This window comes from Etheostoma cragini, chromosome 4, assembly GCF_013103735.1.
Source record: "Etheostoma cragini isolate CJK2018 chromosome 4, CSU_Ecrag_1.0, whole genome shotgun sequence".
Lineage (NCBI taxonomy): Eukaryota > Metazoa > Chordata > Actinopteri > Perciformes > Percidae > Etheostoma > Etheostoma cragini.
The window spans coordinates 5,123,511-5,141,511 of record NC_048410.1 but is presented as its reverse complement, the minus strand read 5'-3'; the positions used below and the strand labels follow the sequence as shown (position 1 = coordinate 5,141,511).

The 18,001-nt window shown below is 41.2% G+C and overlaps 1 protein-coding gene across 11 annotated transcripts in view; it reads right to left on the bottom strand.

Annotated features, from left to right (window-relative positions):
* Positions 1-747: 747 nt before the first annotated feature.
* foxp1b (forkhead box P1b) overlaps positions 748-18,001 on the bottom strand; it is a 163,212-nt gene continuing 145,958 nt past the window's right edge. For 6 of the 11 annotated variants that reach the window (XM_034870729.1, XM_034870728.1, XM_034870732.1 and 3 more), the window contains 9 exons: positions 17,686-17,773; positions 16,347-16,430; positions 11,473-11,677; positions 11,179-11,255; positions 10,412-10,513; positions 9,102-9,223; positions 8,232-8,301; positions 7,853-8,019; positions 5,051-5,195 (listed from right to left, as the gene is read on the bottom strand). In XM_034870729.1, coding sequence (XP_034726620.1) covers positions 5,051-5,195; positions 7,853-8,019; positions 8,232-8,301; positions 9,102-9,223; positions 10,412-10,513; positions 11,179-11,255; positions 11,473-11,677; positions 16,347-16,430; positions 17,686-17,773 — 1,060 coding nt within the window. Of the gene's footprint in view, positions 5,196-7,852; positions 8,020-8,231; positions 8,302-9,101; positions 9,224-10,411; positions 10,514-11,178; positions 11,256-11,472; positions 11,678-16,346; positions 16,431-17,685; positions 17,774-18,001 lie in introns of all 11 variants that reach the window. The other 5 variants (XM_034870730.1, XM_034870735.1, XM_034870734.1 and 2 more) reach the window with 1 other exon arrangement.

Below are 18,001 nucleotides of genomic sequence, written 5' to 3'. Positions count from 1 at the left end.
TTTATGTTTTCCAGCAATAAGCTAAGCAAAAAAGGATTTATGTCACCTAAAGCTTTTTAACAAATCAATGCAACTATTTGTAATTGCTTGTTTCACAAGATTAAAAGTGCTTAGACTTGATCTCTGTCTCCTGTTTAGTGGCCAACATGACCTGTGCCTCTGTCGTAATAACGCAAGTCCTGGTCATCAGCATTAGCTCCCGTCACCAAATCCATATCGCCATTATTTCTGGAATTTTAATGCTGTTACAATTTATAGCTTATCAAATGCAGTTACCTAAATTGCTTTAGGAAAAGACAGTTTAACTGTCTCTTTTTAATTACGATATAATTTAATGTTGAGGCTGAGATGAGAGTCCTGCTGCAGATGACAAACACAGGTCTGTATCAAACAGTTCTACAGGCCAAAATGACATGGGGTTTATTCATGCTCTTTATAAAATATCTGGTAAAATGAGTTTGTGTCAATCAAAAAATGTATCTCTTAACTTTTGATGCGTTGTATTACTTCACAGTAGATGGCTGCTAAACACAAAGCCTGTGTTTTGCATTATAAAGCCTTATGAGTGCAGCAAAAAGTGCATCTTTCATGTGCTAGTCAAAATAAAAAGTATATGTATTCATATTAAGATGACTACTTAATTCTGCATTCTGAACTAGAGTTCAAGGGATACAGTAGGAATGTGCAGCTCTGTGTTGCCACACTGTACAGGAACCCATACAACACAGAGAGACTTGGAGCAAACGATCCGAACAACCAGCATTTTATTGCATGTTTAGAATGCTCACGTCAGTCATCGCCACTGACTACAACAGATTGGTCTGCATCAGACAGACGAGGAATGATGAGGAGGTTACAGACTGACGGAAGTGATGAGCATTAATATTTCTCTATAAAAAAAAACTGGAAAAAGAAACTACAGAATACATCTTCAAAGAAAAAAGAAAGAGTAAGAAAAAGAAAAGCTGCTGCAGCATGAGAGCACCGTGACAGCTCCTGGGCTACCCCCTCAGATCCCTTCTCTCCCTCCCTCTCTCCCCCTCCATCTGCAGAAAACCAAAGTCTGGTGTGAGAGAGGAAGAAAGAGGGGGATGGAATAAAAGCGGGCTGGATGTTTGGTGATGGATGAAACAATGGCATTTTTAGCTCAGGTGCCAGTGTGTGATGCTTGGGGGATCTGATGCCACACGGCCAGTGTCCAGGACGTTAGTCTCCAGCAGCGCCTAACCTTTGACCTGCCTGCTGTGCTTGGTTTGACTCATTTACAATGACCCTTGAGATAAAAAATATAAATATCTTGATGCCAAACAAAATGTGTGTTTTACCTACATGGATGAGCACACATCTTGGATGTGTGAGTGAAATGAACTTTTCAAACAATAAAAACATCATTTAACAATAGTCTTTACATCTTGGCACTGCATATTTTTTTCTTTTTTCTTATTAATTTCATATAAAATATCAATAGATTGATACACCCTTATATTATTACTGACCACTTAAAACGTATCCCCCCTCCCCTCCTCCCCATCTCTGTGACCCTGGGATTAGTCATGCAAGATATCTCCGCCTTGTGCAGGAAATATACCTGTCTGCCCTTTTCTCAGAGCAGTAATCTTTAACATACAGCCACAGAAGGCAGTGGTTGGACCATCAAAAGGAAGTATCAAAAACAGCTTAACACAAAGAGGGAAAAATCTGTACAAAATGCTTAGGTCAATGATAACAGAGAAAAGTCTGTTTTCTATTTTACAGTTTAAAATCCAAAATCGGGGATAATCTCCCCCCCTGGCCTGCCCCTGCCCAGCTCACCCATGTCTGCGTGGATGATGTGATTTTTTTTTTTTTTTTTTTAAAGCAAGGATTACTAAGTAAAATACATTTGCAGCACAGTTTGCTATTCCAATACATACAGCAGTTTTTTTCTCATAGCTATTTCATAGATAATACAAAGCAGTCGCAATAAAGCAAACATCATAACACAAATGCATTTTTGATCTTTAAAAAAGGAGAGAAAAAGACAGGAAAAAGACAAAAGGCTATAGCGACATGTATGTACAACCTAATATTGGAACGGCTCTTAAAACAACCTATCAGTACATCAGAGAACAGACCTTGACAGGATGAATGGTGCCACACACAGCTGGGTGATGTTTCCATGAACAAAAGGACTGAGGTTTGGATTGGTTTGGCAAAAAAAGGTTGACACCTTTAATAAAAACAAGCTCTAATTTCATTTTTTTTCCATTTTTTTGTAGTTTTCTCTCTACAGTATCAGACTACACATGCAAGACATACAACTAAGTGCAACTGAGTGAAATGTTTGTTTATTTTCTTCTCATTTAATTGAATCATTCCCTATAGGTTTGAACTGAGGTATGCGTACAAACGGTTTTCTCATGCTGTTATCTTTAGTAATGTCGAGCTACACATGATGAGAATGTTCTAATCTACCAGCGCTTTTCCTCCGTTTTCAATACCAAACAAAGCAGCCAAATGACTGGGGGTTTGTGGATGAGCTCGCCCCTATTCTCACGATCTTAGCCTGGTTGTGACTGACCCATCCCACAGCTGCCTGGATATCAAATACAACTTCTGGAAACCACAGATTGCCCTTTTCCTTTTTAGTTAATAAGCGGTGAACTTAAAAATAGCATAATAGTAACAATAACTGCCATAAAGTACCTTGTACCCAGCTTATTAGTTGACAGGAGTGTTTTTTAATATAAAAAGTAATAAACTGACAGAAACTAAACACAATCATAAAGTCTTTCCAAATAACGCTAAAACCCCTAAAGAGTGGCATACAATCATTTTTAAAGGATACAAATGAATAAGCAATAAAAGAAGAGAAACATTGAATTGATGTGGTCCAGTTGAAGTATAAAATCCGTTTTACATTGTTCTCTGCAAAGCTTTTTTTCCCATTTACCAGTATATTTTTTTCCTCATTGACTTAATCTACATACCCTTTATGTTCATATCTGCTCCTGACAAAATAGCTCCCTTTTCCACTCACTGGCCCAAAGACATAAAGTTTCCCTAATTTGGTCATCGTGTAGTCAGACTGTCAGCACCTCCCTTTCGGTTTTGGTCACTGCAAACATTACTGCAGCTGTCCTGTTCGATACACCCCCTTTGGTTTTTATAAAAATGAATGAAAACACCAGTTTGAGGAGCACTTCCTTCGATTCGATCTGCCATCGGCTCAATCTGCTGAGATTGTCCAATGGAAGAGAATGGAGGAGATATTATTTGGCCTTATCTGCTATTGCATGGCACAAACAACATTTACTTTGTAATTTATCTTTGGTAGTCACAGAACAAGATATTTAAACACATCAAAAACTAAAGAAAAAAGCCAAATAAAACATAAAATAATATGATTAATAAATTAAAAGAAATTAATAAAAAGTGGTTGATTGCAGTCTTGGATTTCATGGTCTCTGTTAAATTTTACTCTCGACCAAAGCTGGACTACATGTGGATTCCACTTGGACTACAACTATTGGCTTTTTGGGTGACATTGAACATCGAGGTATCCACATTCCTTAAATGGCATGTACTGTATGAGTTTGCCCTTTATGATGACTGTCAAATGCTGGAATGTGCAATAATTAGGTCTTATTGCAAGTCTAGGGATTTTTACCCTTGATGAAAGAAAGAGGAGCGGTTCATGCGGTGTGCAATTTTTAACACTCACTAAAACTTAAAACTGGTCATGCGCGTGATACAAATAACACTACAGGGAATGCACGTTTATCTTGAAGCACTGAATGAAATTACAGCGTGGAAAAAGCAGACACGTTTGATTAACAATGACAGTTGTGTTCAGGAATTACAATTAGTTGGTCTAAATCATTATCTCTCTGGCACACACCTGACATTTTCATTTCGCTTTAAAAAACCCGGAGCTTATAAGCGATCAGAAATTCTGTTGCAGCTCAACATGCTCTGCCGTGAGGGACTGTTTTGAAGTATAATTTCATAAGGATAAATCATAACATGCATGATTTCTCTGTCATTCATTCGCATCTTAAATTAAACTTCATTGATGCGTGGAGAGAGCCTTCATTACGAGTAGTGCATTGCCAATGGACTTCATGAGCAAAAGGGGGAGGGGAGGAACGAAGGGGTGAGGGGCGGGCTACACGTCAGCGTGGTGACTCTTCTTTTGAAGATTGTAGAGTAAATGACAGAAGTAAAAAAAAAAAAACTACTTGGTATGGGAAATTCTGCTTCATGTGTGTGTTTAAAAGAACAACATGAAAGGAAATCATAAACATTCATCATCAAGTGCTGACCACACAGAATCTCCACAGTATGGGCATGAGGTCTAAAAAAAAAAAAAGATGCAACTTCAAAAACAGCATTGAATGGAAAAGACACAAAGGTTGATAGTTTATAACCTCTCACCCCCCTGACAAAAAATACACCCAAACAAAAAACAACATCCTTCCCACCTTAGATGGAATCAAACCAATGAGAAGTGTTGAAGGCAGTGACAATGTACAAAAGTCTGCACTTGCTGCATTCTCACACACACACCCGGTGTGAATTAAACGTCAGTCATTCTCTCTCTCGCTCTTGAGCTTGTGATCAGATGTGTGTGTCTGAAAGAGTCAGGAAGGGAGAGAGAGAGCAGGGGGTGGGTTGGGGAGAGACACAACCCCTCTTGCAGTCCGCTGAGTGCAGTCCGTCCTGGCTTCACGGCGAGGGTCTCTTGACCATGAGCACGTCGCCGCCGTACCGAACAAGTCCATCCCGCACATGAGTAGAAATGAAGTTTCACTTTTTAAGCTTTACTTAAATCAAAAGTAGAAAGAGAGAAAGAAAAAAAATCCCTCATGCGGGGGCGTATTCTGTGTTTTTGTGTTTGTGTTCTTGCTAGGTATTGTAATGGCACTAAAAAGTTAACTCGGAGACATTTGAGAGCTGTCATCAGTGGCTGAGACTGCAGTTCAGTGTTTGTTATCTGCGAAGCGTTTCTGTCTCCCAGATGACCCAGACTGCCTCTGCCTCTGAGGCCGGGCGAGGGGCGGCGCTAGCCTTACAGCATGTCGTCGTGGCCCTGGTCGTCATCGTAATCTCTGTGGTGATCGAAATCTGGACTATGATTGGCAGTCGTTACCAGGGAGAGGGGCCCTTCATGGTCTTCGGGGTCCAGTGGTTCCTCCTTAACGCTGATGTGATGCCTGGAGGAGGAGAAGAGAGAAAGAATATTGCTCCAGTTCTGCTTTCCTTAACTTAAAAACTTTTCTTTTTTTTTATAACCTTTCACACACGCGGGGACACAACGATACAGCCCTGTGCTGATTCTGTTTATGAAGAAAGAAACAGGGGAACAAAAACAAATGTCTGGCTTCAATGAGACTGTGAGTGGGGGCCACACTGGTGCTGATGATAATTTCAGCTTTCTTTTGAGGTATTCCAATCCCGGCAAAGCTGCAGGCTTTTTATTTTCATGGCAACCGACAACAGGGTATTCACTTAGAATTGATAAATGAGGAAGATTAACAACATGAGACGAGGAGAGGAGAGAATGTACTCTGCAGAGCGAGTGGGCTGCCGTTGTCAGCCTCCTGGTGGCGGAGGATCAGCGGCGCGCTGTGTGTTCCCCCTCCTGCTCGTTAACATGCACAACCTGCGAGGCGGGTCTCCAGAGGACGACCCCGAACCGGCTTCTATCATTAATCAACTTCAAGCAAACACAGCGACCAGACACTGCCGTACATGCTTTAAACTCCAGACTTAATGCATATTTTCAAGCAAGTGTCAATAAGGGAAGAAAAGCGCTGGCAGGAGAAGCGCGCGAGGAGAGCAGCAGCGGCGCATTCGGCACAACACTGTGATAAGAAACAGAGCCCTTATGAGAATAATAACGCTGTCACTTGTAAACAAGGCAAAAACATGAGCCCCCCCCCCCCCCCCCCCCCCCCCCCCCCCCCCCCAGCTCACAGCCTGGGCAAAAGAGCCACTAAAGAGATGAGATCTGCCAAATTTCTCATTACAGAAACAGAGCAGGAATAAAGCAGAGGGAGAGAGGACGCCTGGCTGTGGCGGAAAGGAGGAGAAAAAAAGAAAAGCATTATGAGGAGCTGCAAGGGACATGCCGCTCTAACCCGCCGCGGTGCCAGGCTGCTGTAACGGAGGTGGAGCGGTGTCAGGATGAGGCACCGGGCTCATTTGCTACAACAACAAGGGACAACTGCCACATTGTTCATCACCAAAGCCCGCATTGGATTTATTCACACCAGGAGGTCTTGTGTGGTTTGCAACTATTGTGATGGAAAAACTCATATGCTAATGAACTAACATATTTGTGTGTGAATTTAAAAAAGGGGAAAAAGTAAAGTCAGCTTTTCTATCATTTTTACATCAAAGTAACTCCACAAGTGCCATTGCCTCAGGTCGGACTCTGTGGCTGCAGGGCAAACATGAAATTGTTATTATTATGCTATTGAACTGCATGCTGATTCTACACTTTGCCTATAATTAGACTTCTCTGGATACCTGATTCTCATCTGGCTGTTTAAAGAGAAGTGCTCTGGTTTCTTTGCAGTGTTAAAACGCTGCGTCCTGTCAACCAGCAGCACAATGGCACATGTGGAAAACACATGTTGTTACAATTGAACAGTGGTGATGAACTTGTATGTTGAACAGTGTAAGCCAAAGCATTGTGGTAACACAGGGATATATCATTCACATTAGTTTATTTCTTAATCTCTGAGCAAGAGAAGACTTCAAGTGATGGTGCTGTGGTATGTTACATTTAATGCTCAATCTGAAGGCAAGACATACTGGGTATGTTTTGTTAATAAGGTAATAAACTTCTTTAAAAGCAAAAGAAAACAGATTTTGTTCCTTTTGTGCTTGCATAAAGCTTATAGACATAATTATGGAGAAGGAGTTTTTGAGCTCCATCAGCCTAAAGATAGAAGCAGAGGGGCAGAGGGAGAAGCAGGCTGCCTTTAGGCCAGCACACCCATCCTGTCTCTGCCTTTCCTGTTCCACAGCCATGCTCAGAGCTATGTTCACAGTGATTAGGGATGGCACTTTCCTCCATTTGGCCAGGAGCTCATTATTGCACCTTTTTTGTTTTCAGGCAGAATTTCCCCCAAGCTCAGACATTTCAGGAGGCCATCCCCGAGTCGGTGGTCTGCCCCCACATCTGGAAACGATGCAGCGTGTGCTGTATTATTTTAGGCTTCAAACAACTTAGCAGACACTCCTATATAATAAGTGAACGGGGAGCTGCGGTTTCCAGGCCGACCGCAACTTTCCTACATGAGAATCTTGGATGATGTCCTCCAGACTAATTATGCTTTTGTGTTGTTTTTCTTTTCAGCAGCTCAGAGGGGTTTCTGAATGCAGTTCATGTTTCACCGTGTCGGTGAACAACAGCTTTGTCACTCTGCGTTCTGGCATTTTGTAAATATTTAAACAAATTGGAATGCTGATTATGGCGGGACTCAGACGGACAGCAGGACACATAAGTAGAGTTCATAAACCCGCTGTTAAAATAACAGAGAGGCTCCGGTCTTTTCTTCCTTCGAAAAGGTGGAGTTTCCTTTTTCTGCAGGGTGGCCAGCCACAGCTCTGGCCATGACCTCGCACACCACTCCAATATCATCTCTCTTCGCTTTATTTATTGTCCTCATTGTTTCTGTTTCATCTAATGCCATGAATTGGGTCATTTTGGAGCACATTGGGTGGGAATTTAAATAGTTTTCTGTCTAAATCTATTTAGAGTGTTTCAGTCTCAGTGGAATAAGCATCTGAAACTCGTTTTCCTCTCTTCTCTTTTCTTACACAGACTGTGGTGGAGATAGAAAGTGTGTGTGCCACTCACATAGCTAGCAGGGGCGAGCGTCCCGGGCTGCTGTCACTGCCGTTGCTGTTTCCATGGTCCATCGCTCCATTCATCTCCTCACGGATGGCGTTAGCCAGGGAGTGGAGGGTGGGACTTCCAATAGAAGCAGTAGTGTATAGAGGTATGTTGTTTTCTGCCATTGAAGCCTGAAAAGCAAAGCCCGAAGCATTACATTGTGAAACGGAAGAGGGTTGTCAGCACTTTCTCAGTTGCCCATCACTCTTTTCACACCAGTACATCCTCTTAAAAACAAGGAGTAGGTGACTGGCCGTGTGAGATGGAGAGAGACTTTTGTTATTTACAGTCTTTAAAAGTTCTGAGTAAGACAGCTAAAGATGAGGTCACTTTATTTTTTTACCTGGAAGGCAGCAGAGAGAGTCGGACCATAGCCCAAGCTGGTCTGAATGTTCTTCACTAAGGCTGGACTACTGCAAAAAGAAAAATTAAATTAGAACCACACAGACATGTCTCACGCATTCCTTAGCTACAGTATCTTATTTCATAAAAAGAAATCAATGCACTTTGTATAAGAACTAAATACATTTACTGGTGTAGTAATGTGGCTATAATTCTAAGGTGTTCAATCACTTGACAACACCACACAACTATCTTTAACACTTTGAGAAGAAAGAATAAGTGGATAGAGGCAGATCCTGTGAAAGCATGATGCATGACACTCAACACAAAAAGCATGATGACAACACTGAGGGGGGAGCATGCAGGTGGGGCTGGGACTCTGGAGTTTGCAGGGCAGGCGGAAGTGCTTACTGTACGAGCAGCTCATCAAAGTTCTCATCAGCGGCGTATTTCCGAGGACGGCCTCGCTGTATGTGGCGGCCGCGTTTAAACTCCTCATCATCAACAGTCCAAAAGGACCCAAACTCATCCTCTACTCTCACAAAGCACTTATGCAGGGAAAGGTTGGTGCGAATGGCACCCTGGGAAAGCAAACCAGCGGGGAAGGGGGAGACAGCCAGGTGCAGATGCAGTGATCAACAGGACAGACAGAAGACGGGCACACAGACAGACATACAGACACAGGGAGGAGAGGGTGAGGATCACAATGAGAATAAGCCATCGTGGGCTATGAGGCACACCAAAGCAAGCAGGGACTTCGGAGGTTATGGCACACAGACAATGAGATGGAGCAGCAGCAGCAGTAGGATCTTCTTCCCATCAGTAAAAGGTGAGACAGATGCTGGTCACGGCTCAAAAAGGCCAAACCTACCCACTGATCTTTTGAGGCCGTCTCTTTTGGAACTCTATTTCGTCGACTGTCCACACAGCCCCTTTTACGTTTTCTACTCGCACAAAACACTTGTGAAGACTAAGATTATGCCGGACTGCATTCTGCAGTTGGTGTAAAAACAAAGAGAGAAAGAAAAGGTTGCTATCAGAACAGTAAACATCTCTGCATGGGGAAAGAAAAATCTCATATCAAAGAAGAAATATTTGGACAGGCACTGGATGAAACCTGAATGAAAACAATACATAAACCAGATTGTTACTGGCAGTAAATGGCCCTGAAATTTCATTTGACTTAAACAACACACAACTATTTATTGGTTTCCATGGCAATATAGTTAGTGCCATCATTTTTTTCTTAAAATTCATAAAAGTGTTCTTACTGATCCGTAAGATATAGAAACCAAAAACTACTATTTATCATATTTGCACTGACTAGAGAAGGTTCTGGTCATTTCCCCATTACATTGTGAGAATAAAAGACCTATTAAAAGTTAAATCCAGCGTCCAATCCAAATCATTTAGGCATGAAAGCAGACCTGCATATATCATCCCTTTGTTATTGCAGAAGATATGCTGAGTGCACGTGTATATACTAAGTGTGTGTCTGAAGAGAGAGTTGTGGAATCCAGTGGTTATGACACCAATGTGCCCCTATGGAAGGACTGTCAGTAAGAGATGATGGAGGACGGAGGACAAGGGTAGAGCATGGTGCTGATAGTGTGTGTCTGTGTGTGTGTGTGTGTGTGTGTGTGTGTGTGTGTGTGTGTGTGTGTGTGTGTGTGTGCTTTCAGTGCTTCATCACTGTCTTCCTCATTCAAATACAAGTTTCTCTGACTTCAGTAATCTTCAGTAAAATGTTTTGTTTTTGTTGTGTGTGTGGTGTGTTTGTGGCCTGGTTGAAAACAGAGTGTTCCCTACTGAAGTGGGTGCAAGGGGCTCAGCCAGGAGTCACTGGCAGAGCACGGCTATGTTGAACTAATGCCACCCACCAACAGAACATACCCGCATATAAGAGGAAAACTCATTTTTCCACTCTCCTCACCTCTCTTTCTCTCTCTTTTCTTTTTTACAAGAATGCACATAGTCCTTGGTTTTTCTATGTGGTTCACATGTTTGTTTAAAGGGTGGTTCAGTTGGACAGAATAAGTGGAGCATTGTTATGTGTTTGGGTAAAAGTTAATTTACAAAGTTTGTATGCCCGACTATTATTTAATTCTCCCCAACATCAACACAATGTCTCCTTCTCCTCTGGTGATGCTTTAAAGAAGAATAGACCAACAGCAAAATTACCTTCCACGTCGCTGCGTTGCGTCTAAAATATGCAAACATTCGTGTGAACCAGTTGTAGATTTCGTTTAGTGTTAGCTGCTTTTCTGGAGATTCAAGAATTGCCTGGATGAGGAACAGTGACAGAAACAAACATTTACAATTTTGCTCCCATCACAAAGTGATCAATAATTCACAACAGGCATACAGGTTTGTGTGTTCTCTTGAGAAAAACACAGAAAAACAGCAAAGAAACAGTCCATGCAAAGTGTACTGCTTACTCTGTTTATAAAAGTCTTCTGCATTTCTTATCCAAAATGGCAGATTTGAATATATTTTCTTTTGTGGGTGTAAATGAAGGGCAAGCGAAAACATTTCTCAGGCAGATTACAGGGCAGCAATTATGGCCGGCTCAGATTAATTCCTGAGATCCCAGATTACTGCGGCCCAGCGATAATTGACTGGCCATCTTAAAACAGGTTCATCCCTACTGTTGTGTGAAATGAATTTGGTAATAATCACAGCCACTGAAATGCTTAATCAAATGCAATTGTCATATGTGGCTCTTTTTTGAATCCCGTACGCATTCTTGCACTCATTTGAAGATGGTTAATCTGCGGCTCTGTCTAAATTGCATTTGAAAATTTAACAAGGAAGGAACAGAGAAATAAGTCGAAGAAATGCAGTTTGTGGCTTTCCAAATAGCTGAGTGCATATCTGCTGTATTTCTTGCTATGACTGGAAAGTGTGAAAAATGTCGACACTTTAAAAAGCACAAGCAAAGTCCTTACCTGTCTTATTAGTGAGGCATACGTGAACGGCGGTCTAACATCTGCATTCATGTAAAACTCTTTGTTCTGACTGAGATCTACACACAGGGAACAAATACAAACGGTGTCACTATGGAATAAAATGATCAGGTGTCAACAGTAATCAGTGGCACAAATATTAGCCTGATTACAAGGTTGTGTGTACAGTATATACAGACACAGTATGTGTGGTTTGCGTGTTATGTGCGTTATTGAACGGGAAATATTTCATGGGTTTATTCATACATGTGAATATGCGTGTTCATCCTGCAGTACCTGGAGAGATGGGCATGTTGTATTTTTCGGAGTAGCGTCGTCGCATAGGGCCCACGCTGTGGAGGCTGTTGGCTGTGATGACGGAGTGGGTCTGGGACAGGGGTGTTAGAGGTGCTGTGGGGGTGGTGGGGGTCCGGGGCAGGCTCAGAGGAGGAGAGGCCTCGGGGGCCGATTTGGACAATGTGACGTTGGACACCAGGTTGAGCTGAGAACCCGATCATGACCAAAGAAATAACACAGGGAGACAGACAGGAGCACAGTTAGTTCCCTAATTACTTCTGTGTCTCAGACGCCTCATTGGCAATGCACATCTCCTCTCTAATTGCAGGCCGGCCCTGCGATGATCCATGAACGTGCGCTAAATGTTTGGAAAACAACCCCGGAGCCCCGCACCTCCACTCCCAACCTCCTCTATTCTTTACGCTCTGCTCTCTTCTTCCTCCCTCTCCCTTGCTGCCGTGTCAGTCCTTATTCCAGCTTTCTGTTTCACCGCCTTTGTTTAATCTTTTGTCCCTCTTGTCCTGTTTGGACAGCAGCCCCCACCTTATCTACCCACTGTGGGTCCGTGGTAACCAGTGAGGGTTGAGCTGAGAAGGGAAGATGGGCGGCCCAAACAGCTCGGAAAAATGACAGTTTGATTCTCACCTACCGCTGAGCAGCCCCGCTAATAAGGCAGCCAGAGGAAGAAGCCAATCTGGGCTAATTACAAGCTGAAATTGTATTGTGAGGACTCTAATTAGGAGCTGCTTATGGAGGTGATCGGATGATTAACTACTGTATCTGACTCACCTCCATCATCAGAGCCACGACGGCAGTGGTAAAGGTGGCATCACAGTATTTCCACGGACAGCGTCATGCAGAGAATATTTGGTTTTTACCAATGAAGTCTGTGAGTGCGGATGGTTTGGATGGACTAAGGAGGAGGAGGAGGAGGGATTTAAGTAATAATGGCTACAAGGTAAACTAATTATGGCAAGTGCTCCAAAGGTATAGCATTGCTTCCAGCAGCTCTGGCGGCTCTGAGCCAAGTGCCGAGTCTCCATACTGGAGCAGCAGTCAAGTGGAAAATTCTAGCCTGACCCCCTGCTCCAGCTATTAATTGGCAGGAAAACTAATGACACATATACATATTCCCGCAAAATTGTTCTAATTGCTAATTTGCCGAAGGAGGCCAATATCCAAATTAAACATGACTCTGGACTGTGAGAAAAAGAAAGCAAAGAAAATACAGAGAGAGAAATACAGAGAGCTAGAAAAAAGGAGACAGGGTTGGGAAGACACATCTCATCTTTGAAATCATTTGATGATTACGAGGGATTACAAGTCATTTGATAACAGGTGAAAGTGAAAAGACAAGTGACTGTACACAGCAACACAGATCCTTTTCAGCCACCACATATATTACATTCTATTACAAATACAACCATTTCAGGAACAGGAATAATTAAGACATGAGAAATCCAAGATTGCCATCCCCAGATTTTAGTGTTGACGTGAAACCGTCTTAACAATATTGTTGTTTTGTTTCATTTGTTATTGTATTTTTGCAAAACAAAATAGACCTTATTATACATTGCAAATTGCTCTAAATAAAATGATCGGCATTTCTGTTTTCTTATTCTCCCACTTAAACAGACATGTGTCCAACTCCTCACAATGTCTATTTATGTTTTGGATGCTGAACTATGGCTTTTTGGCAGACTCTGCCCAAATAATTTGGATTACTGCTGGGATCCATAAATGTAGACTACATCCTCACCAACGTTAGCTGAAGATGTGTTATTCTAAATCATGAACAAAATAAATCACACTTGCGTTTGTGGGTTTCTGACACAAGGCTATCAATAGAATGGGGCTGCGGTGTTGACTTCTCTTCCTGTGGATTAGCAGGCTTTGTTTCATGTTTCATCCATATTCCCTGGCCATAAACACAGAGAGGCTTCAACAATAGGCCAGACAGGCTGGTAATAGCCTTGCCTTTGTTTGCCTCACCATTTGGGCTCACTCCAGTGCCTAGACAAAATGAGACTTCAGACTGAAATTAATTAAATGGTAATTGGTGATCTAATTATACTGGCTTTGACTCGGCAAGCTGCTAAAGAAAATAAACAAAAAGTTCCTCCTTAATTATGTATAGCGTAAAAGGTCAGATTTCTGACAAGAATGCTTAGTGACACCAAGTACAGACACCCACCCACACCCACAAACACACACACAGGCAAATAGAAACACACAAACACGCACGCACGCACACGGGCATAAACACAGAAACACGCATTGCTAATATGGCACATTTTGTTTTGCTCTTCCCCCGCTCCCATCCACCTCTGAAGAATAAAATGAATCCTATTCATTTGACGTTGTGCATGCACAGTATCAGTTTGTCTTTAATTATAACTAAATGTAAACCAGCTACTTAGCTACGACAGTTGGCTACTTATACACGCCTTTATTAAATGCAACAGCAAAGAACGGTAGAAAAGCAGAACTAGCAATTACTGGAAGCACACAATTGTTTCTTCAGAGTAGCTGTATCGCCAGTCAACTCTGAGAATACTCTCATTCTGCATTTCCTCAAAGGAGATTTTTTTTTGGTGGACACCTCTGATAATACACTATCATTAACCTCAGTGGGGCCATGGGCCCTGACCTGTGTTAGTCCCCCACTCATCCAGCCAAAGCTAGACATATTTATCCTAGCATTTCCTAGCAGCTCACAGCAGGCAAAGTGGCGCTGGAGAATAGGAGTCTATTTATTTGAATAAAAATCCCAGCTTGCCCCCTTGAGAGCGTTACCACTGAGCTCTGACACAGCCATTCTCACAGGCCCTGGGGAGAGAGGAGCGGTAGTGAACTCAAGATGCTATCTGCCGCTCCTACCACTTTTCATATACAAATGTCCCTGTGTCAGAGCCCTCAATATGCACTCTAATCTACACGATCAGTGTGTGTGACACACGCAGCTTTAACAGACAGTCTATTGTCGCTTGACATCTCCAGGCAGTTTATGTTGGTACGTCAATAGCCACCTCTCTGACTCTCTAAATAAATGATCCAAGCCGCACAGCGTGCTGACAGACGAGACTCCTGCATGCATACTGTGCATCTGTGTGAGCATGATTTCAGATTCTTGCTGTGAAATGATCACTGAATGAACTCATACAGACTGAAATATGGTGGCGAGGCCCTTTCTTAAACATGACAAAATAGCACAGCCACTTAAATGCCATATGTTAAGCCCTTGCCCCTATAGGATAGGGATTAAGCAGGGCATATATTAAGAGTGATAAGCTTGATGTCTGGAATGTGTCAAGAAGATAAAAAATTGATCTGCTTGTACATTTACTCAAAGTTTCAGTTGTTCACCTACAGAATTTTTTGGTTAATCACCAGTAAGACATTTGTTTCTTTTCTCATCCTGCAAGATTTACATTTTTTGTTTATTCTTCACTCTGGTATCTATTTTGTTGCCAAACTTAACCTTAAGCAACATTTAATTTAAGACTACAACCTAATCACGATAAAAACAGTCAACTTAATCTAAAACTAAATTAAATCTCGGCATAAGATTAGAGTTAATGTAATTTTACTAATTACTTTTAAAGATAGACAATTTGTTAAACCACAAATGTCCTCAGCAAACCACCTGTTATCATGGAAAAATCTATATTAAAATCAAAATCAGCAGGTGCTGCTACCACCTTTATCATAAATTGACACAACATAGAATAGACTTATGTTTCTTTCAACATAGGTAACCCATTTCTTTTATCTCTACTTATCAATCAATAATATCTTATTTTCAGCCCCTACATGAAATACTACAATTTTAATAGAGCCAACCAATTAAATATATATATTTTTTTAATATTCATTCAAAATCATTTATGACAAATTAATCATTTAGGACAAATAAATGATTCTGATAAATGAATATTTAAAAAATAAAAACGGACTGTCAACCATGTTGTGAGCGTTGACATTGCAGAGTTTGTCCACCAGAGGACGCTCTACAACGTCCCCGTTGGCAACATTGATTTATTTTTGTTAATGTGTTTTGGTTCAAAGGACTTAAAGTTTCATATCTTAAGTTTTTATTTTTATATATTTTATTTATCAGAACTTTAATATATTTTGACGTTCCTCTGTTCTGTTGTGACAACAAAACAAATTATCATTTTAGTCAGAACTCATGAAAAACTACAAATAACTAACATTCGGGAAATCTGTTCATGTTTTGCAACACGTTTCTGGATTTAAAAAATATATATATATATATATTGGCTGATATATTGGCATTTCAGATTTTTAAATAACCACATTTTTGTATATGTATCGGTCTTATCAGTCGGGCTCTAAATTTTAATATGTCGCTTCAATTGTTTTACCACACGATATTGTTTCATTCAGTCCTTTTTTCCCATTTTTCTACATGGATGGATTTGTTGTTGGTATTTTAGTAAATTGTTATTATTTAATGTTATCTGGCATGAAGCATTTCACAACTTTGCTGCTAAAAGCTCTTAAAATAAACAACATATTTGACCTATTTATAAAATATAGTCTGTTATTATTGCTGTATTTCTATTTCCCTGTGCTTTCTCATCTTTCCTGTCTGCCCAAACAGGCACTAGTTGTCTGGAGCTGTAACAGTGTGTGCATCCAGTTCATCACAGACACCAAATTGAATCTCGGATGTCAGCAGATGTGGTCCAAACAATATTTACTGCCTCCCTCAAGAGAACAGCTGTTTTTATTTAGCAGATAAATACGAAGATGGAGGAAGGGATTAATGAATACATGTGTGCCAATTAAGACATACAAAAGGATGGGGGAGGGACAAGAAAGAGACGTATGACTCGGTCGTTGCTCACCGGCTGGGGGGTGGCTTTGGGCTCCGTGGACTTGACATGTAGGTGCGTCATCATAGCTTGCAGACGCTCTTTGTCTTTCGATAGCTGTAATGGGGAAAGAGAACATATTAGATTTTTTGTGAAAAAATAAATAAAAAATCTTTAATTAATTCCACACATCCCTTTTGCAGAAAAGGCAATGTTTATACAAATGAATCCTTTTTTGTCCTGGGACTGTCTAATAATTTGTTTTTAAAATGCTTTAGGAAGCTGTCAATATCTCTGCACTCCATGCAACCTAACTACTGTCTTCAATTCAAGGTTAATACATATTTCGTCTCATTGCCAATAACCAGGGCCTTTCTACCTGTCTGAAACTCAGCGCTGTCTTAGCTGCCAGCATAAATGATGGTGATAGGCTGCATGTAGAGGAAGTCCGTGTCTGATAAAGCTTTGCTCCATCCCTCTGGATAATACACCACCAGAGTGGAAATAACAGGACAATGGTGTGGTGTAATATTTAAGCAACTCAACTCTCATTGTTTAAGGTTAACATCCAGTAAACCACAACTGTTCTATACTCATTATCAGTAATTTGGGGGTATTTTGTGGCTAAAATGTGAACCACAAGTGAATGCTGCATAAAATCTGGAATGCATTAAATCTGATGTTTGCTATATTTACTTTACAACTGTAGCAGCAGCTAATTAATAAAAACACAGTTCAATGGGATGGTTGGTTTTATTTCCCACTGTAATCCTTATAAATAAGTGCAAGCCTACATTATCATAGTGTTCATTTGCACACAGACGCACATATGCCATTACAGTGACCTCCTAATGGAATGACAGTTAACCAAGTACTTTTCCATAAGTGCATTCTTAATGCAGACTTGCAGATTTTTCTCTCTTGCAGAAAAAGACAATTAAAGATTACACATAGGGTAAATCGTATTAAACCCACTACTTATCAAACATCTTCTGCGGGGGCTCCAGTAACCTTTCTGTCACTCAACATTGGGCGCTTATCCACACTATGCTGCCCAAGTGTTTTATTGTTGGTGCCAAACAGTTAAAAGTCATAAATAACTTTAAAACCCAGTACAATTCAAAATGTAATTATCTTCTCTACTTAGCCCCGGGCCCTTCATATATCTTTTCCTGGCTGTCATGCATACATAACACACTTTTAATGACTGGTTACTTGCAAATGTGCAAAATTATTTCACTCTGCTGCCTCCTTTAGAGTGACCCCGTGGTTGATATCGGACTGACGCGGAGGGGTTTCGGCAGACACCGAGGAAGTGTCAGGAGAAGAAGACACATAAATATTTGGGCCAAAACAAACTGAGAGACAATACCTGCAGCTCCAGCTGTTGTACGACCTGCATTTGCACCCGACACTGGGCCGTGCTCCTGTCATCCAGGGCGTGCTCATTGTTAAGATGCCTGGAAAACAAAAAACAGAGAACACACAAAAAAACACTGATGTCAGTTTGACTTTCAACTTCTGCAGCTTTTTAGATGTAAGAAACAAAAGATGTCTGGTTTAATGAGGCAATGTGCTCAATGAGTAAAGCACACAGCATTGCAAATGTGTGGCAACACGTAGGTCAATATTACTCAGAGCTTTAACATGGGCCTAAAACCTACACATACAATGTCTGCAGAACCAGC